Below are 22,089 nucleotides of genomic sequence, written 5' to 3' on the forward strand. Positions count from 1 at the left end.
TTAATGTGACTGGATGCTAGTAACACACATACTATAAAGTGTACTTAGCAAGTCATGTAATACAGGATTACTGTGAGGGAGGTAAAAATAATAGCTACAATGCAGATAGAAATAGTGAAAAGCGGGGGCTAAAATCTGCTTAAAACGAGAGAATAAATCCTGGCAGAGCCTGGGAGAAAGCTCTTTTGTTGAAAGAGTTAATTACTACATTATGTCCATTATGTCCATTATGTACATTATGTACATACATGTCCAGTTCTGGGCCCCTCAGTTTAGGAAAGATGTTGAACTGCTGGGGCATGTCCAGAGAAGGGCAACGAGGCTGGGGAGAGGCCTTGAGCACAAGCCCTATGAGGAGAGGCTGAGGGAGCTTGGACTGTTTAGCCTGGAGAAGAGGAGGCTCAGGGGAGAGACCTCATTGCTGTCTACAACTACCTGAAGGGAGGTTGTAGCCAGGAGGGGGTTGGTCTCTTCTCCCAGGCAACCAGCACCAGAACAAGGGGACGCAGTCTCAAGCTGCGCCAGGGGAGGTTTAGGCTGGAGGTGAGGAGAAAGTTCTTCACAGAGAGAGTGGTTGGCCATTGGAATGTGCTGCCCGGGGAGGTGGTGGAGTCACCATTCCTGGATGTGTTCAAGAAGGGATTGGACGTGGCACTTGGTGCCATGGTTTAGATAGGCATGAGGTTTAGGGTGACAGGTTGGACTCGATGATCCTTGAGGTCTCTTCCAACCTTCTTGATTCTATTCTATTCTATTCTATTATTTCTTTAATATTGCTTGTATGTTGATTTTTTCCTACTAGCCAATTAATATTTTATTAAATAAAAAAAGTCTGGTGATAACAATTGCTTTTCTTCAGAATTTCTTTTGGCAGTCTACAGTTGTAGGCATTCAGCAATCTTCTTCTTCTGGAAGAACTAAATAACAGAAATTAGTCCTGCAAAGTGCAACTCGGTGGTCAAAAACCAATTCTGTTACCTGGTAGCTGCAGCCTCAAAATAGTTCATTAGAATTTAAAAATCATGAGTGGTTTCATGGCATTGGATTCTGCTGCTCACTGCTTTTCAGACAGCAGCTTCTGTTTTTCCGAACCAAAAATTCAGTGAAATTTTGCTGAAAATTTGCAGCCATCTGTTTTTGCAGCTGAGTAAAGTATAAACTGGTAAGTTTTCTCTGTAATTTGTAAGATACCTTAGATTCAATTCTTGTACAACAGGACCTTTTCCTCTCCTTCTAAGGAATTTTGCATAGACATAAGAAAGAACTACGAAAAGGTTCAGGCTGAGCACTGAAAAGTGTCCCCTGAGCAGGCAGGCTGGGTAGGGCCATCGCCTGTGGTTGCAGTGTCACAAAAAACATTCACTTCTAGGCTATGTCAAGTTAAAACCCTTATAATCAAAATGGAATAGCAAATATTCTAGTAACAGTCAAAGACATATATCCAAGGCCAGAATTGTCACTGGTGTGAGAGTCTATGGTTTGATTTTTTTTTTTATTTTTTTTTTTAAAGTGTTTCCACAGAGTGCATCACCTTATGGAGTGAATTTGCTATACTATTTTTACAATTCATTTATTTGTTTGAGACTTCCTAACAAATGGGTTGCTGCATTCTCTGTGAATAATGTTTTGCAGTTTTGTTAACATTCCTCTAAGTAGTGTTTGTTTTAGCTGGGATATTTTGGGAGTTTCAAGAGAGTTACTTTCTTTGGAGTGAAATGTAGTGAGAATGAAGTAACCCCAGAGGCTTCTGGAAATGTTCTGAGTGCATTATATCAGTGATTAACTTAAATGTTTTACCTGAGGGGAAGACTGTTGTGATAGATGTGATTTTGTTTAAGGTTGTGTTTAATTGTGTTATCTTGTGTAGCATGCCCTGGACATTTCCAAGTCAGCTGGGGGCAGCAGAGAGGACATTGAAACTGGGCTTTCACTTGCAATCTTTGATGATCATTTATAGTAATTATTTATAAAAGTAATCACTAACTGTTCTCATGCAACAGCTTTTCTCTAGTGATTCCATGATCTCAGTTTTTATGGTGCGCTTCAGCCTAGCTATGTATTGGAATTCCAGTTATATTTAATTTTGTGTATTTATTTGAAATTGTATTTAAGGATAAGTGAATTTGTAACTGGAACATTGGCTCAGATGTGTAGGTAGCAACCCAGAACTTTGGGACTGCTTTCTAAATTTAAACACAGCAGTTTATTCAGATGCTGAAAATCTGGTAGTTCATAATGAAACCCTCTTAAGAGTACTGTGTCTAAATGTTTACATTTCCTGGTAAGACTTTTTTGATAGTACTACAAAAGCAACCAAGACTGAGGCTGTGTTGTACCAGGCATTGTACACAAACTTTTTAGTTAATTCCTGACTCAAAAGCTTCTATTTAAACAGACAAGATACATCTGGGAGACAAAAGAGCTTTGATGTGCAAGTAGATACGATTGCATGATGACAGAAAAGGGTCTGTTTGGACTCTGTGATGATGAATTTAGGGCTGGCAAATGGGTAGAGGCTCAGTGAGAAAAGGATAAGAAATTATTAGTAAGGAAAGAAAGAAGGTGAGTTTAAGTTAATTTGTATTGTGTATATATGCTTTTATAATTCTGCGTATCCAGTCAACGTTGTCTGGTGGGCTTTTTCCTTATCTTGTTTTTAGGAATCAAAGTACAGTAATTCAAGCAGTGAATAAACTTGGAGACTTTTTGTTCTCAGAGGGTGAATGTGAAACAACAAGTTGTATAGTTGCAGGGAGTCCTCATCGTGCCTTGAATGTTTTGCTGGGACTTGCTCATGGGTGTTGGATTGTTTCTTTTGAATGGGTAAGAAGTATTATTTGTTTAGTTTTACTATGGAAGAAATGAAACATTTTTTTATGGCTGAAATATCAACCATAGAACCATATTTGTGTCCATTCCACATATAATAACAGAATGTTCAGATATTCAGGCTTACCTAGAGCTAGTTCAATTAGACAAAATTTTTCTGTGTAAAGCTCTGTTACCATGACTTACAGTCTTTCAGTACTTCATGTAACAAAAGTATTTCTCTATTGCCTGAGTTAGTATTTTAGAAATGCCTGAAGTCTCATCTCAAGGATGAGAAACTCACATGCATTATTTTTCAACAAATGAAAGGCTAAACAAACCATCTTTGCTCTACATTAGCCAAGTCACATTATTCACTTTGAATTTTTTATATACTGATTTAATATATTTCTGTTTTGCTCTGAAATATATGTTGTCTTCTGCATTGGTGAAAATGAAGGGGAATTTTTAGGTATTTTGGTGCAAGAACCTTAAAATAAGAAAAATGTTAAGAATAGCTATTTGTAGATTAGTAGTTTGGAGAGTTTGTAGTTTACAGATATGTTTTGCAGACATCCAGATCAAATAACTGCTGTATGTGTTCAAAATGTCTTGTAGACTATTACCTACAGTTACCAGACTGTTACTGTAAAGACAAGATAATCATGACTTGCTGTACTGACTCTGGCTGATATGAAGCCAGTATAGTGCTGTGTTTTAGACTGGTGACCAAAACAGTGTTGATAACACACCAAAGCTTTAGTCGTTGCTGAACAGTGTTTACACAGCGTCACCGTCTTCTCAGCAAGTGGGCTGTGGGTGTCCAAGAAGTTGTGAAGAGATTTTTTTCCATACCATATGACATTACACTCAGATATAAATATAGTAGGAGCTTTTCCAAAGCAGCCATTGCTTGCAGACTGACTGAGCATTGATTTGTTGGTGGAAATGATTACTTACCTGGTGTTTTTTTAACTTTCTTTTCCCCTTCACTTATTAACTGTCTTCATCCTAACCTACCAGGTGAGGGTTTTTTTCGTACTTTTGCCTGTCCAGTTCTCTTCTACATACTGCTGGGGCACAGAATGAGCAGTGGCTGGGCGGGCCAGCTCAGGGTTATCTGTCAGCCCAGTGTTAAACCAACTCAATTTCTCATTGTTATAAAAGATATTAACTACTGAACCTGACATTCATCTTCCCTCATGTTGCCAGTGCTATAAAACATAGCTGTTGGAATTTATATGAAAATAGCTCTTTGTCTTACATAGAAAATTTGTAGAATAACTTTAAATTTCGTGGGTTTATTTTTTTCTTATAAATAATTTACAGTTTAACTGTTGGGCTGAAAACAGAATAAATTCCTCTTGCCTTTTTGTTTTCAAGATGCCTCACATTTACCAGTGTGAAGCTTGTCCTACAAGGTATACATGTAGCCATCTGAAGGAGTTGTTATGGTATACTTTGGGGTTTTCAGAAGTTCTTGGTGCTTAAATTCCCTCGCAGTAAAGGATACTTGAGCAGTGGTCTTAGACAAGACAATCCCTACAAGTCCACTCCAGCCTCAACTATTATACAATTCTACACATTTATGAATGTGTCCTGATTTTGTTGGGACAGAATCTTCAGCCAGACATTGGTATTAATTTGGCTATTTCATTAAATCAATTTTTATTTCAACCTGTGGGTCTTCTATCTTTTTCCTGATAGAATCATAGAATTGTTTCACTTGGAAAAGACATCTAAGATTGAGTCCAACATTCAACCTGGCAGCACCATGGCCATTAAATCATGTTCCAAAGTGCCATGTCTACACATTTTTTGAACACTTCCAGGGACAGTGACTCTACCACCTCACTGGGCAGCCTGTTCCAATGCCTGACCACTCTTTCAGTAAAGACATTTTTCCTGATATGCAATCTAAGCCTCCACTGGTGCAACTCAGTGCCATTTCCTCTTGTTCTATCACTTGATACTAGGGAGAGGAGACCAACCCCCACCTGACTACAACCTCCACTCAGGTAGAGGGCAATAAAGTTTCCCTTCAGCCTCCTCTGCTCCAGACTAAACAATCCATGTTCCCTCAGCTGCTCCTCACAAGACCCATTCTCCAAGCCCTTAACCAGCTGGTTGCCCTTCTCTGGGCATGCCTCAGCACCTCTTGTTGTGAGGGGCCCAAAACTCAGCACAGTGCTCAAAGTGTGGTCTCAGCAGTGCTGAGTACAGGGTGACTTCCCTGATCCTTCTGCCCTCACTGTTCCTGATATGGACCAGGATGTTGTTGGACTTCTGTCACTTTGAGTCAGAACAAGTTGTCATTCCTTGGGTCCTCCTTCTGGCCCTTGTAGACGGGTGTCACCTTTGCCAATCTCCAGTCAGCTAGGACCACCCTGGTTAGCCAGGACTGCTGGTAAATTGTGGATCCCCCTTCTCTGCTGGGGAAGGGCCATTGAGTGACAAAGTAACTGCTATGGTTTATACCCAGGTAAGGGCTAAAGAGGGACAGAATGAAATATATTGAATATTTTCCCACACCTAGTTTTGTATGGAGTTTTAAACAGGTAACAACATATTTGCTATATGTTGCTTTTTCGTAACAGAGTAGTCAAACTTGAAAATGGTGTGTTTCCTTGAGAAAAAAAAAAAAACTACTAAGATAGCTAAAGATGCAGATTACTACAAAAATCCACTAAAACAATTTCCTGTTCCTGCACCAAAGAAAGCATTTGGATAATCAGCATTCTAGCAATTGCTGTTTTGGAATTTCTTTGTCCATTTCATGCGCTACATTTCTGTGAAACAGTCCATGGTGAAAATATCAATGTGTGTTCTTAGTAGACCAATATTGGCTAGTAGCAATTCCAGTCTCTGTGCTGCTGACTTACAAGCTACCTTTCAGACTCATCACTCAGCTATGTCCCTTGTGTAATACCAATGCATTAAATGAAATTGTTCCAAAGATTAGCTCTTTCCTGTAAATATTATCGGATCAAATACTGAAGCTGTCTCTACTCATTTTATTGAGCTGCTATTTACACAAAGTTCTAAAGTCCCTAGGGGAACTGCATGAGAAGGAACTAGAGAAAAACTTCATAATTCAGCTCCCCAGATCATAAACTTGTTCAGTTCTATAGTATCCGCTTATCTCTGAGTATGGCTATTTTTAGGTTTTTTTACAACTATGCTTACATTTTCACTGAGGCTGAGTACAAATTTGTCCATAAATATTGCTCAAGTAATTAAGTAATTTATTTCAATAAAAGAAAATATTGCTTTGAATGTTTTTTTAAATGATTTCTCGATCTGATGCAAGATTATCAAGAAAGAACATAATTGTATTATTTGTAACTGTCACTGCCATAATTTTGCCCTTTTTTTAACCCAGATTTGTTAATTGAATGCATTAATTAGAAAAGAGAAAGCTGAAGCCTTACTTAACTATCACGAATAGTGCTGTAGAAAATTTTCCTTTTAATAATGCTGCAATGCTGAATCCTTTGAATTACTTTCAATACTGTAGCAAATCAGTCTGGAGAAATCAGTAGTACTTTTTAATCAAAGTATTCATTTTGAGGAGTAGTGATTGTTTTTTGGAAAATGTTTTTCAACATTTTAAGCAGCTGAAATATTGTTTAACCTCTATCTTTTGACTAGTAATATTGGGACATAATTTAGACATATTTTTTTCCTTCTGAGAAAACTTGAAATTATCTTTTTAGAAATGGACCTTAGAAAAATATCAAATTTACTATTAGACATTTAATCTTCATAGTACTCCATTTTCATATTTCAAGATGAGTTATTTAAGTACAAATACCATATTATTTTTCACTGTGCTAGTTGTATGGGTAAGAGGCCTTAATGACTAGTCAAACAACATGTGTTCAGACCGTTAAGAACTTGATGTGTAACATAAATTTTCTGTGTACTGTGAATAAAAGAGCATAGATGGGTGTCCCTGCCTATGGCAGTGGGTTGGAACTAGATGGTCTTTAAGATACTTTCCAACTCAGATCATTCTGTGATTCTATGATGTGCAAAGGATAACTTTGCACCAAGGCTACCCTTACAGCTGTATAACCTGCAAAGTATTTTTTTGGAGGCCAGGGCTTGGGGACACTGTAACAGAAGATTGATCAACTTGATTGTAGAGTCCAAAAGCCAAAGGAAAACATTCTTTAAGGTTGTAGGAATTCCACTTCTCCTCTTCCCTCCTTACTTCCCTCTTTCATGGATACTCTGTGACCAGCAAGTCTGCATTCTACTAGAATCTGCTACATTCTTAATATCTCAATGTTATCAGCTGTTTTTCCTAACTTCTGATATTCCTATATCCAGCATTCATGTTTGATCCATAATGTACTGCTTTATCATTACATTTTAAGCTAAATCTTTTGTAACTGCACTTCTGGAAACTCATAGATGAATTTTCTCAATATAAACACTTCTCTATTCTGAAGTATTTCAGCTTTTCTTAGTTTTTTTCCACAGGCTGAAGAACTATTGAATATGAAGATATGGCTCAACAAGAAAATACAATTTACTCAAGAATAATATTGCAAATCATAACTTGGTTTTGCCCTATATGCCATATATGAAATTTTTTTCTTTATAGTATTGCTATGAAAATATGTTGTGCTAAAGCCAGGATCAAACTTTCAGTAACTTGGAATGGAGAGCTCTTGCCTCTGCATTCATGATAACTGAATGTTTTTGTCATTGGTGACCTAATCATTTACTGCAGGATCAGTTCATGAACTCTGTATCTAATTTTCTTTTTATCTAGGAAAATAGATATGATGCCTTTGTACTTAATTCCAGAACCATGATAGACAACTATTAATCCATCTTTTGTTAAGATAAACAAAATTGATTTCTCTAAACAAAATTCTGTAAATACTGCAAAGATTGATAGAGGTCTTTACTGTAAAATTGGCCTGGAAAATAGAATGGGATTACTTAATCATAACTGATCTTTGGGGCTTATGTCTTAATCCCTTTGGGTTATTTGCCAGTTACTCTTGGTACAAACATCATTTTGGTGCTGTAAGGACATGATGTACACATTATACAGCATGGTACATCTGTTCCAGCTCAAGATTACTTATAAAGAAATTATTATCATGCAGTGTGTCTCTAGGAATTGTACTTGAAGTTACAGTTTTCTTGGTTCAGTGAAAGTTGATATATACTGTGATTGAGAGAAATGGCTTGGATTAGCAAGTTTCTTTTATATGCACTAAATATATGCAGCTGTAGGTATAAAGCTAACAGATTTCAATATTCTTATTGTAAATAGCAAAAAATAGACACAGATACCACCTTAAAATATACAACTTAAAAATCAAAAGTTGAAGTCTTTACTGCTACTATAGTTTTCTAGACTTAAACACAGGAATCCATTATTAGGGTTTGAATAATTTTTAAGGCTATTGATTTATTGATGTGCTTAACTCCTATTTTTAGGTTTAATATAATATTTAATGACTAGAGAAAGTAAGTTTTTTGTACATTTGTTGCATCTTCAGCTGTTTGATATAGGAATATAACTTGAGTATTTTAATGTTTTGTTTCAGTTGTAAAAATTTTATCTTTCTGATTGCTTGCTTTTTCAGTGAATCATTTGATTCACTGGATAAACAAAATATCAAACCAATTATTGGAACTACAGTTACTTCTAATTACATATTCAAAGAGTTTGCTGTTGTAGACATTATAAGAATTCAACTTACAACTTAATCTATTTTAGGTTCTGTGGTCTCTAGAGCTGGTCCATTAGATCTCAGGCAAGCCATATGAGCTTCCATGCAGCTTCCCTACACCTCCTGTAAGTTTCATGTCTCTTTAAGCTTGTGAACTTTCTTTTGTTTGTCTGGAAAATGATTTGCCATCTAAATTGATTTTGTGAACAAGAAGGCCTACTAGGAAAAAAAAATCCTTTTTTTTTTGGTTTTGTTTTCTTAAGCAAATATTATAAGGAGTTAGTTACTCCTTCCACTACTTTTTGAAGTGCGTGCAAAAACTTTGCTAAAATGCAAAAAATTGATCCACCAATTAATATCTGAATAAACTACTTCCTTATTTAAGTATAAATGTCCTTTATTTTATTTGTGGCATAATTTATTTCTATCTGTGCTTGTATATAAACTGGTGAAGCATGTTATTGCCTAACAGAAAATTATTCAGGCCATGAACTCAATATTTTCAGTCCAGAAATTGCTTAGGTAATGGAAAAATTCTGTGGACTTTTAAAACTGCTAAGTAGGTAAAATTAAGCATTTTTCTGTCTTCCATGATTATTCTCAAAGTACTGAATTGTGAACTAGTGCAGAAGTATGTGGGGACATGATGTGTCTGTGCAGACCTGACTATCTGCACTCCATGTGTTACAATTGATTAAACTGTAGTTTCATTTTGGTTTTAAACCATGTAGAATTCTAGCAGGTTACTAGCCTATCACTCTAACAGTTTTGCCAAGAAAAGGTTTCACAGTTTCTCTTACATTGTGATAGCTGGTTAAGTGTATTATCATCTGCTACTTGTTTCTCAGAGTTTCATAGGGGGGTTGGAGAAAGAACATTTAATAGGGGCTGAACTTTTTACTGTAATTTTATTAACTGTCACAAACTTACTTTCAACATTCCTTCTAAATCTATAATTTACATAAACTTACTTGTGTGACATGAAGACTTTACTTCATGATCATAAATTGTCAGTCCTCAAAGTCTAAGAAAACTGTTACTCTGAAATAAGCCCTTAATGAGCTCTTTTCACTTAATTTGTAAAATAAAAAGCATATTTTTCTCCCCTTTTCCTGTACTTGTGTGAAGAAAAGACACAGTACTTCAGATTAAGCTATTCTGAGTTTTCTTTTTCTTGTCAGACTCCCTTGTTTAATAATAAAATATGCTATCAGTAACAAAGTACATTCTTTGGAAAGGATTTCTCTTGGAGTTGTTTCTTAGATTCTGTTTACAGTTTTCATTCCTAAAGCAGAAGTAAGGAGAGCTTGAGTGAGAGATGGTCAGAAGATAAAATTGAGGGAGGTTATGGTTGTGCTTAGAACCTGAATTGCTTGCTTATAGTAAGCTTCTTTTCAGAGTCCAAGGTGATATTTCTGTCTTTCCAGTCATTCCCTTTGGAGTCATTCTGGTTTCTTACTGTAACAGATACCTTATTTTTAAAGATATGATTATTATTTGAGCATTAATTATGCCTATATTCACTTTCTTTTCTACTTCCTAAGAAGTAATTAGGAAAAAATGGAACTGCATTCTAGTTTTATATATTGTTTATTTGATTATAGGAAGGAATTAAAAGAAGGGGTTATTTTGCTGCTATGTTTTAACCAAGTCCAAAGCTCTTGTTGCAGCCTTCTTTCTCCTATTATTGCATTCCTTCCAAAATGTCCTCCTCTCACTTCTCTGCAGTTTGCAGTTTAAGTCATGCAATATCATTTAGATAAAATGTAATTTAAAAAGATACTCACTCTAAAATTTTACATTCATCTTTATAAATTACTCCTTTATATCAAAAAAATTAAAGTCTCATTAAGCAATTGATCCATTCAGTGTCTACATCAGTATCTTCAGCTTCCTAAAAAAGTCATCCAAAAAGCCTTAAATCTTACAAAGATTTTTTTTTTCCAGCAAACCAAAACGTCATGCAATATTTAATCATTCTTGGCATATAGTGTTTTCTGACTGAAATAATGTTAATTTCAACCAGAAGTTAGTGCCGTTTTCTTTTGCCATGTTGAGCATTCCTACTATGCCAGATTCCATCATGGTTTTTAAGAAGTTTTTCTTAAATATATGTCAGGTATTGTGAGTATATTTTTTTTTGCAATTATATGATTATTTCATATAATGGTTTGTGTTGGAAGGGACATTAAAGATCAGCTAGGTCCAACCCTCTGCCATGGGAAGAGCCAGCTTTCACCCAGAAATAGTCATCTAGACTCAGCATTTCTGTTAAATATCATAGAATCACAAGATATAGAAGGGACCATTTGGTTCTGTAGTTGAATGGTCTGCTCCAAGGGACTTGTCCAGTCTACCCTAATGCCAATAAATTAATAAATTAAAAAGAAAAGCCAATTTCTACAATTCTGACTTGTTTGCTGCCTCTTATCCTGTACCTCCAAGAAGAGTCTGTCTCTGTCCCTTGTGTCCCCTCAATCAAGTGGTTGTACACAGCATTAAGACCACCCTCTCCAGGCTGAAAAAGCCACATCTCTCAGTCCCTCTTATGTCATGTGCTTCTTGGTATGTCTAGCTCCATTACTGGCTTGGTGGCTGTCTGGTAGACTTGCTCTTTAATGCATCTCTTAGAAGTTCATGAAAGTAATTTTTTTGTTTGTTTGTAATACCTATATCCTTACAAGTTTGGTAGCAGAAACAATAAAATATTAAGCTGTAATCTTAAATATATTGAAGATTCTTTTGCAGCTTTTCAGGTGATGAATGTTGAATTACATTAATTTTATTTCAAATCAGATCATGAAGTGATATTAGAAGTATTTTTTCTCTGTTATCCTTTAGATGACTAATGGGTAGTAATTTTCAGTGATAGAGGTGTGAGCATATTCAGAGGGGTACTCTGAGAGCAGCTTTAATGACTGTCAGTGTAAAATGAAGATTTTTTCTTCCATCTTTCTCAAAATCATGCACTGTTTTTAAGCTACAACACCTTTTATTAAGTAAGCCTTCAGAAACATTGTGTCTAGGGTTTTGTTTTGTTTTATGAGATGTTCTTGCCTGGTAACTAATTCAGCCCTCCTAAAATTTTATAAAAATCTTATTGTAAGATAAAGACTAAGCATAAGAATTAAAACCTGAAGTTATGTGGGGGGTGGGGGAGGAAATCCTAAAAATTTTGTGTGATTTGTGAATAAATATCTTCTCAATCTGAACTGCAGCGTACAAAATTTTAAAGCATATAGTAATTTTTAAAAAGCCAAAGATCACCCACTGGAGTAGTCATATTATGACATACATTGAAGGCCTACCTAAGGAGAATTCCTAGAATGAAGTCATGAATTGAAATAACCAAGAGTATGAGCACTGAAAGCTTTCAGATTGTTTTTCCCTGCTTTTAAAATCCAGCAATTTGTATCCTAAGTCATGAGCATAAATTTAATCGTATCAAAGAACATGGATATGTGTTTGAGTTCAGTTAGTTTTACAAACCCTATAGATGTACTATAGCAGCAGGTGATAACTGATTGTCATAGACAACTGGACATCTGGAGTGAATGCCATTGTCTCTGTTTATAAAGTACTGATCAGTTATTTTGCAGGTAAATGTCAAGGAAAGTAAAAAAACCCAAAAGTGCAATCTTCATAAAAATAAAAAGAAATACATACTAACTTACATAACTTGCAGGGATTTTTGTAACTTAATGACTGTAATAGGTTTGAACTGAACAAAATTATGATTACCTTTTTTTGTGCACAGTATTTTCCAAGAATAAATGCAAAATGCTATTTGTCCTTTGTTAAATAATGTAATACAGGCTATTGGAAAAAAATCCCTGAATAAGTGTAAGAAGTTATTTAGGAGATTATATGAGAGAAAGTATGTATTCTTTAACTACAATATTGAGCAAATTACAGGACAGTATTTTATGTACATAAAAGGCAAACATGACACAGAGATAAATAGTTCTAGATCTAGTTAAGTGGTTTATATTGAAGTAATGTTTAAAGTTCAGTGATGAGGCAAAATGCATTATTTCTAAAACTATTTTAGGTATTTTTCACAGTTCCAGTTATTTACTAACAAATATATAACATAAATGATCAATAAAACACAGTCCTTAAGTTTGTGTGACAGTTCCTTGGATGTTCTTTTTATTCCGTTGTTTGGTCAGATCACTGCTGTATCAGGTTGATGCTTTAGACTTTGTGTGTGGTTGAGTAATATGAGATTTAGCTGATCAAGCTTATTGCAATTCAGGATTGTACTGAACATGATCTCTTCAGAACACTAGCGCATATTTTCTGGGCTTGAAAATGAGACAAGTTGCAGATGTGTGTTTATATACTCAGCAAATGAAGTCTTTGAAGATTATACAATGCATAATTCACATCATGCGAAAGCGTTTAGAAATCTGCTGGTCGAATCATCATAGTTGTGGCTTTGAGAGAGTATCCCGAGCCTTTCCAATAGTACCACTTGATACCGTTGAACTTGTTGTTGTTCTGTCGTAATGGGTAATACATTCCATTAAGGTTAGAAGGACCACATGCATCAAACCACCATCCTGCAAGGCAGAAAACAAAGAGAGACATCAACAGAAGTATTTTACAGAAGGACGCTTAGTTCTTGTGAAACAAGAAAGGAGTCTAACCCCAGGTTTTCATTCTTATGATTTGGCAGTGCCAGTATAAAATACTTGCCTCAAACACAGAAAATAAATGTATTTATGTATTACATATTCTTGAAGCTTATGTAGTTCATTCTAGTTTAAAAGCGAGAAGCTTAATTTATTATCAGTATTGAACACTTATAATTGTGTTGAGTCATCTTTGTTTTTCATCTGCTTTTCAGTAAATTCCTGTTCACAGATTTGATCTCCTTTCTTATTTCTCTTTAGAGGATTAACTCAGCTATCTGTTTCAGTTCTCTGTGCAGATCAGTTCAAAACCTCTGTGCTGAATCTTGGTAAGAAGGAGAAAGAGACCTGTTGGTGGGTCATAAGGAAAATTTATTTTTATTAATAGGAAAATATTTTTATACTTCTGTTATGATGGTGATAATGCATGTGTTCTGTTTTTCAGGGCAGTAATCCAATTATCCATTTGGATAAACCAAAGCTGTCTTTTGTCTTGCTAAGTTGTGCTATAGGGAAATGAACCATTTCTTAAGAGACAACAGGAAGAGAGGTCAAATTTACAAAGCACTTGTTTACATTTCAGAATGTGGAAATCTAGATTGACAAATGGCTTCTGTGGTTCAAGATTAAAAAAATAGCACCTATAAGTACAATAACTAGTGACAACCATTTAGAAAAACATAGGTCTCTCATATGTCTGGTACATCTTTGCTATTTCATAAGTACATTGAAGTACGGGATTAAATACTTGTGCCCTTCTGTGGCACATACAGGATACAGCAGCTTTGGGTTTTTTTCTTCTCTTCCAGATAGTTAAGGAAAGGGTTTGTGCCTAAAGAATTAGGAGCCATTTCACTGATGAACTGAATCTCTAAAACAGGCTTTGGAGGGGGTAGGGGTAATTAAGTGATTTGATCTCTGAATGTTACCTATTTCCTTGGAAGAAGAATCTGCTGTCTCTCAAATTAGTTCCACACCAACAGACTTTCCTGTACCCCAACTTTGAGACTTCTTTTCCCTCCAGTTTTAACTTTTCTTGTTTTACTTTAGCCTTTGTCAAATGATAAAATACTTCCTTTGAAGTCACTATGCCAGTGTTTCTATTTGTGAAACGTTGGACTTCTCCAATAGCCAAAATTTACTAAGTCAAAATATCACTATTTATCTCGTAGACAGTTTCAGTGCCAATAAAAATAGGAAGACAGAGAAACAAAAAAACATTCCTACCTCCTGTTAGCATTTGTGAACATTTGCAAATACATTTGTCATTGTCTGCATCCTTTGTGCTAAAATCATTTCCTGGTTGGCTTATGCTACTTATTTTGCCCGCTGTCCCAGTAAGTCCTTTAAGGTAGATCCTGTAGAAGTGAGGAATGGAAAAAACAATTATTACATGGAAATTAATGTTAGCTGATCTGAAAAGTAATTATGGAATAGTTGGCAATAAATATCCTGTTCAGATAGCTGAGTTCTCTCCTGGTCAATGCATTGTTGTAGGCTGTTTTGAAGAATAAAGTTCTCACACGAGCAGAAATGGTCAGCACAATATTGTAAGCAACAGCCTCCACATTTGTAGAGATGCTTGTTTTGCTCATGTCAAATTAGAAGAAAATGAGAGCAGGTACAAAATAACTCCTGGAATTTTTCATATAGGTCATCATTTCTTAATACCTTAAGTACATTGTGTGCAATTACTTTTTTTTAAATAAAGTTCAAAAGTTTAAAACAAATATTTTTGTATTCCTATTTTGTTTTTGACACAACATGGCAATGCAGCATTACAGATTTGCATCTATGACAGATAATAGCATTACATGGACTACTAATTACCAACCAGTTACTGATATTTTAGGACTTTCTACATATTTCCTTTTCCACTTTCCTAATTACTCTTTCTTTTCATATCCTTCATATATTTATTAATGTTAAATAAATCATGGAATTTCAAGTTTGCTTCAATTCTGTGCCCAGGTAAGCTTTGAGTGAGGCTGCTACTGTTTGGATCTGCTTATACAGGTATAGATGCAGTCTCACTGGGGAGAAACAGAGAGCATCAAGCAGGGGAGGCAATTACACAGTTATTACTGTGTTACCTTCAATTAGAAGGACTTGAACCTTATGCTCCCATAGTATCCCTTTTTCATGATTGCATTTCTGTATCAAATAGCTCATCCTTCTCAGAAGTAGTCTATCTGTTTAAGGAGGAAATTTAGTTCTGCGAGAACTAACTTGTCCCCAGATTAGTCTTCATCTTGCATGTAATTCTCTGTTTATGATAGAAGTTGTCTTTGGTAGTTTTATTATTTTAACCCATTTTATGTTCCTTATTTTAAAATATTAAGAATGCATTAATTTTTATTCATTTAGTGTTCAAAAGTTCAGCTCATTACAGATTTTCTTAAAAATCTTTTTCAAAAAAGTTAAATATTGTGGGGTTTTTTAAGGTGAGTTCAAAATTATGTAAGTCAGCTACTAAGATAAATGGTATTCAAGGTTCCAAGTATAATGTATGAGCCTAGGCTTGATTTTCAAATATCATTTGAAGTCTAATGTAAGCAGAATATCATTCATTTCTTATTATTACTCGTTTTTTAGAAGTGTGGCTTAGTCTAACAGTAGATGAGATGCAGTGGATATAAACTGAAATGAGAGTTTCTGACTGGGTATCAAGAAAACATTTTTAACCATGAAGACAGACAAGCAGTTTTCACTGCATCAAGACCCAGATAAATAAAGCCCTGAGCAACCTGGGTTTGAGATAAATTTCACTCCAAATTCATTCATCATAGATCTCAATTTTCTATGAATCTATGAAATTTCAGTTTCATGGCCAACTCAACCTTTCCAGCATTCTGAATGTATTAATGTTTCTAATGTAATGGAAGGTGCTTTTAATTGACTAGTTACTTAGATTTTTTTTTTCTTTTTCATAATGTTAAATATATTCTTTAAACCACTGTATTTTATGATGCACTCCATGTTTGCTTGCATATTGAAATAAAGTATCTACTTAGAGAAAACCATCTTAACTTTCAGCCAGTGTTTTTTTTAATATTGTAAGTGGACAAGGGTAGTGACCTTTTTTTTGCAAAGGTTGCCTTTATAACTATTTTAAAGCATTACTTGAAAAAAATCTCTGCTGTAGATTCTGACTGTTTCCAGATGAAAAAATATTTGCTTTGGAGTTCAGACAACTGTATACTACTGAGGTATTAAGATCTAGTATTTTGGGTGGGGGTGAGATGCTAATACTTTTGGATTGCTTTGCATATAGGGCTTGAGTTGGAATAACTGCATTGGTTCTCTCAGATGCCTAGAAAACTTGGAGAAATTGATCTTTATATAGACAATTTTTCTGTTCAGTCACCTGAAGCTTCATGAATCTGTAAGACTTACAAAGAAACATTTCATGGGCCATGTAGTAGGAAAGCATTTGTACTGTCTCATTTCTGCTATAACCACTCAAACAAGATCTACTGCATTCACAGACAGCCTGAGGGAGTGTGAATTGCCCATATATTTCAGCTGTAGCTGATACTTCAAAAATGTATAATGCTATCCTATTTTAAATGTATAATACTATAATAATTATTTATAAAGTATTATAAATGTATATTATTTCCTATTTTAACTAAATACATAAGAAGAAATTGTGAAACTTTACATTTTACAGATTGTTGGGAGCATAAGTAGTAGGTCCATTAAAATGTGGTGTTAAAACTGGTAAGTTTGGAGCATGAGACTGGACATTTGCTATTAGTGTCATTTTCACAGGCAGGAGAGTTGTTCTTTGAGCATCCGAGCCAATGGGTCACAGAAAGGGAAGGTAGCATTACATCAGTGCATTCTTCATGATAACACAACAGCTCCTAATAGAATCATAGAATCAGTCAGGGTTGGAAGGGACCACAAGGATCATCTAGTTCCAACCCCCCTGCCATGGGCAGGGACACCTCACACTAGATCAGGCTGGCCAGAGCCTCATCCAGCCTGGCCTTAAACACCTCCAGGGATGGGGCTTCAACCACCTCCCTGGACAACCCATTCCAGGGTCTCACCACTATCATGGTGAAGAACTTCTTCCTTATGTCCAGTCTGAATCTCCCCACTTCCAGCTTTATTCCATTCCCCCTAGTCCTGTCACTACCTGATATCCTAAAAAGTCCCTCCCCAGCTTTCTTGCTACTTTCTAGCCACTGACTTAAGTGAAAAATCTCTTTGCAGTATTATTCATCTTAGTCATCACCTTCCAGAAATTTATTGTAAGAATCAGGATGTGATAGTAACTGCAGACAGTTTTCTGTTGCCCTGAAGACTGTACACTGCTACCTGCTATACTGGCAGATGTATCCTATCTTATACCATACTTTCTGGATCTTTTGTGTTACACTCACCTGGTGTACATTAGTAAAATGCACATTCTCTTTGTTGCAAAAAAAAATTAATTGATTGTTTTAAGCAATAGGTTAAAAAAAGGAGCAAACATTTTCTGATCAAACTGAAAAAAATTCTAATTTGTATGAAATAAGGTCATATATCTACACAGTTTGGAATTTTTATTACCAGATCTTTTTTTATTCGGATTTGATATTTCTACTTACCTGTATTTTAGTTCTTCAGTTGCTAGAGAGAAGTGGTCATACAATGAATATGCCTCATTTCCTTCCCAGTCTTTCAGGTGTATTTTAAGAACATAACGCTTCTGATTAGTCAGTTGAGAAACAAACTCATTTCCCAGCCAGTACTCCCCAGCAGGGTCACCAAATCCCTGTAATTCAAGTTGTATAATTTAATAGCTTTGTTTTCTTGAGGTTTTTTGAGTTTGAAGTGATTACTTTATCAATTTTTAAGTCTTTCAAGTAAGAATTTTACTGTTTCTGGAAAAGTTATAGATCTGTAACAAAAAGTTCATTTTAACAAAGACAAGCTCAAGAATATGAAATAGTGAATTAATATTACTTGGTAGATTTGGAGCAGTTTCTACTGTTGCCACTAGAAACACATATACAGAAACCACGAAAAATATGAACATTTCCTGGAACAGTTGATTAAATGAAAGTGAGGTTTCTCTTTAAAAACAAACATCACACTTGCAAGTCTGCTTAGGCAAACTAATACTACTCTGATGTTTTCTAAGTGATCATTTAAGGACAAACTTCTAAAACTTGCACACATTTGAAGGGTGCTATTAATGTAACTTTATTATATTAGATTTCAGATGGTAATAACTAGTATGAAGGCTTCAGAAAACATTGTTTACCATCTTGTACTCTTTCCACGTCCGGTGAAAATCCACGCTACCATCTTCACGTCTCTGAATAACTGTCCAACCTCCTCCACCAGTTTCCATGTCACAGTAGGCCTACCAGAGTAAGCATGTAAGAGCATAAGTGCATGCAGTCATGGAAAGACAAAAATACAAAGCAGCTACTTTGCGGAGTTCTCTGTAGTGGCAAGTTTTAAAGTGTGCAAATGCAAAATGTGGTTTTCATAGCTTTCACAAAAATCAGTTGTGGTTGTCCATAAGTAAGTGTGATTCCTCAGTGTACATATCAAGCTTAACAGAATGCAAACACCACCTACAAAACAGGTGGTAGCTGGTGTTAAAAGAAGGAAAAAAAAATGTAGCTTCTGGTTATGTACCTCACTCTTGCACTGATTTTTTTGTTTCCTTTTGTGTTTTTTTTGGTTGGTTTTTTTTGTTGTTGTTGTTGTTGTTGTTTGTTTGTTTCCTGATGAAATATTTCTCCTAAAAATGCTTTCACTTCTCCATCTTCACTGAGAGAGATTCATTCAAATCCATGGCTTGTCAGAGGATACACACTGTTAAATTCAGGCAGTGAGCAAACTGAAATATATTTTTATTTCCACTTGTGTACCATGTGGAGGTGTGTAAAGGTGTGGCACCTGTGGGGAGCTGCAGACAGGACAGGTGACCCTAAACTGACCAACAAGGTATTCCATTCCATGTACTCTGTGTAAAGCTGAGAGATCAAAAAGGTTCTGCCTTCAACCCCAATCCATGCGTTCCTGAATCCAGGTCCTGAATCTGGTTCCTGTCTGCCACTGAGTCCAGTCTGGGACTTCCCTAGTCCCTGCCCACAGCATTGGTGGTCACAGTGGTGTAATTGCCAGCAGCGAGGCTGGGTTAAGTATTGGATTTGTATATATTTTGTATATGTTTCCTTTCAGTGTTATTATTTTCATTAAAGCTCTTTAGTTTTCCAGTCTGTAAGTCTTTCTTTCTTTCTCTTCCCATTTGGGAAGGGAGAGGGGATAATAGAGAGTGTCTGTCACTTGTTTAGTGACCAGTCCAGCCCTAACACTTGACACTTGGACAAGTATTCCTGTTTGGAAAGTTCACAGTGAAAGCTCTAGTTTCTCTCACTGGGAAGGCTAATTTTCTTTTTTTTAACACTTTATACTAAGACATTGAAACTCTGAATCTTCTTTGGAATTATTTCATATCTTTGAAGAGGTTTTAAATTAACTTATCTGTATTCTAGATCTTTCCTGAAATAAGTGAAGTTGCATCATCCCATTTACAGCAGCAGAGCCAAAATTTGGCTTCTCAAATTTTGATAGGATATTTCATCTGTACAGATTAATTAAAAACAAAACAAACACATGCACTCAAGTGTTTCGTTTTAATTTGGATGTTTTGTTTCTTTAGAAAAACCTCTCAGTGGTTTTCCTTCTTACCTAACTTATTACTGCTGCTTGTCACAATGTCTCTGGATGAGTTATCAGGATGAAGATCCACTACAGTTTTTATACCAAATCAAGTGTGGTTGGTCGTCTGTGCATCACTTTTGGCTGATGTCTCAACACTATTCTGCTATCTCTAGCTCCTGGAAATCTGACTAGATAAGAATTGTGGTCTTGGTTTCCTTGTTCTGGGACAAATAGCTCTACATGTGGTTTCTAGACTTCTAAAATTCACCAAAAAATCCCTGACCTCATGTGACCTCTTCAGAGAAGCAACATACACACTCTTTTCAAATGCTTGGAGTTGGAAACAATTTGTATACATGTATTTTAGACATAAGATCCATGGCTTGGGCTCTTTTTGACATGCCTAGCCATTTGTTTGGGTGACCACATTTTAGGAAAGTTATGCACAGCTGTTTTATTGGGAAATTCACACCTGCCCAAATCACTTTGTGCAATAATATTTTGGTTAAAAAGGCCTTGACTGGGAACGTGTGACGGTTCTGGGAAAAAAGTTCAGCTCATCAGGAGTATGAATGGGGAAGAACTTAGCCACTGCTTCAGACACTGCTTTAAGATTTGAGGTAATGCGTTGGTGAAAGTTGTGGGAATGTATTAGGGTCGTTCAGACTCAGCTATTCTATCTGGTTAAGAACAGGAGGCTAATCAGTTCAGTCGACTGCTGTAAACATGAAGCTCTTGACTCTCATGGCTTTGCCTCTGCCATTTCTCCTTGTGTCAGCAGTCTTTTGCTTTTTTCCCTCAGTGTTTTTTAAAAGACTTAGCTTTTGTCCTGGTGCAGAACAGGAAAGCTTGAAAGCTTGAAAATATTAATGGAATGAAATAATTGTTTTCCTCTCAGCCCTCATACGCAAGTCTATAGTTTTGGATTATGATGGGAGACAAATTAGTGAAGTGGGATCAGTTACAGATTACACAGAAGTTGTTTATAAGCCTGTTGCGAGGTCAGAAGGTGTTACAAGAGGAAAAGATGAAAACATAAACAGCAGTGCAGCACTTTTGGCAAATAAAAAAGGTCATTCTGTTTCCTGGTCCGAGTGACTATACACATCATAAACAGTTAAAAATGGTGTAATGTGTTGGTTATCCCTAAATCTTCACTTCCCTTGACATCTCCTCGTGTTATGTGTATTTGTAGTTAAAAAAATCTGCATCAGATTAAAACATTTTAGTCTCTTATTTTTCATGTCATATAGTAAGCAAAACCTTCACTGTCGTTTTAAGTTTCTTTATCAGTCTATCTTAACTGGACAGAATAAGGTTAAAAATCTTTAATATTATTAATTACTGATTTACTTAAATTATTAGATTTTAACCACTTTTTTTTTCACCTAGTCAATTACCAAAATAGATAACTTGGATAATTTTGTCAAGTGTTTTATGCCTCAGTGTACAAATGTAAAGCATTTATAATTTTATACTCTAGGAAATTTGCCTCAGGGACAGAATATTCTGGTGGGTTTTAGTTTTATAGAAACATGCATTACTCTGGCTTCTCAGGTCATCTGAATTTACTAAACATTTATACCTTTGGAAATGCAGTGTGAAGGTTTATGACAGAAATTTTCATTCTGTAATATACCGTGCACTTGTGTTTGCTTTTAGGAATCCTCTCTATATTATATTTGATAGCAAAATTAAAACCAAAGGTAAAAGCTTGAGAGAAGTAATATTAGGAGATTCAAGGAATGCAACCCTTGCTGAGATATCTAACAAAGACTGCTCAAGCTGTTACTTTAGAGATGCAGTCACCTGCATCTCCCTTAGCATTTAAAATTGTAATTGTAGGTATCTGTATTATTTAAATACCATACCACTTCATGTGTAATAAACCACTTTACCGCATTTTATCTAACTAATTTGGTTGTGAAACAGATGTGCTGAATATGGACTAGAGTATTCCAAAGGAAAACCAGCCTTTTTTTTTAACCTCCAAGAGAAGCAGACTGCAGATATCATCATTTCTGTAAGTTATATCTGCAAAAATCACAGGTTTTATGTATTGTGTTTTATAGATCTGAAACAAATTGCTTATTTCCTTTAGTTGAGAGCTTTGTAAAACTAAGTATCACAAAGTCTGGCTTGGCCCAGATGAAGTTCTGGCATTTCAAAGACTTGTCACTGGTGAATTTAATTTGTAAACCTTTGCTATCAAACTTGGGAAAAAGTGCTTTCTCTCTCAACGTTTTACCAATTGCTTTTCCACATGTGCT

At 35.5% G+C, this 22,089-nt stretch overlaps 2 protein-coding genes across 3 annotated transcripts in view; one reads left to right on the forward strand and one right to left on the reverse strand.

Moving 5' to 3' along the window:
* The window catches only part of MCPH1 (microcephalin 1), a 108,205-nt gene that overhangs the window by 27,037 nt on the left and 59,079 nt on the right, over positions 1-22,089 (forward strand). Inside the window, 2 exon segments of the mRNA XM_054383771.1 lie at positions 2,661-2,823; positions 8,555-8,632. Of these exon segments, the coding sequence (XP_054239746.1) occupies positions 2,661-2,823; positions 8,555-8,632 (241 nt within the window).
* ANGPT2 (angiopoietin 2) overlaps positions 12,894-22,089 on the reverse strand; it is a 37,573-nt gene continuing 28,377 nt past the window's right edge. For both annotated transcript variants that reach the window (XM_054383417.1, XM_054383416.1), the window contains 4 exons: positions 18,405-18,506; positions 17,746-17,912; positions 14,372-14,502; positions 12,894-13,072 (listed from right to left, as the gene is read on the reverse strand). In XM_054383417.1, coding sequence (XP_054239392.1) covers positions 12,912-13,072; positions 14,372-14,502; positions 17,746-17,912; positions 18,405-18,506 — 561 coding nt within the window. In that variant the 3' untranslated portion in view covers positions 12,894-12,911. The remainder of the gene's footprint in view (positions 13,073-14,371; positions 14,503-17,745; positions 17,913-18,404; positions 18,507-22,089) is intronic.

The sequence above is a fragment of the Indicator indicator genome, chromosome 9, assembly GCF_027791375.1.
Source record: "Indicator indicator isolate 239-I01 chromosome 9, UM_Iind_1.1, whole genome shotgun sequence".
NCBI classification, from domain to species: domain Eukaryota; kingdom Metazoa; phylum Chordata; class Aves; order Piciformes; family Indicatoridae; genus Indicator; species Indicator indicator.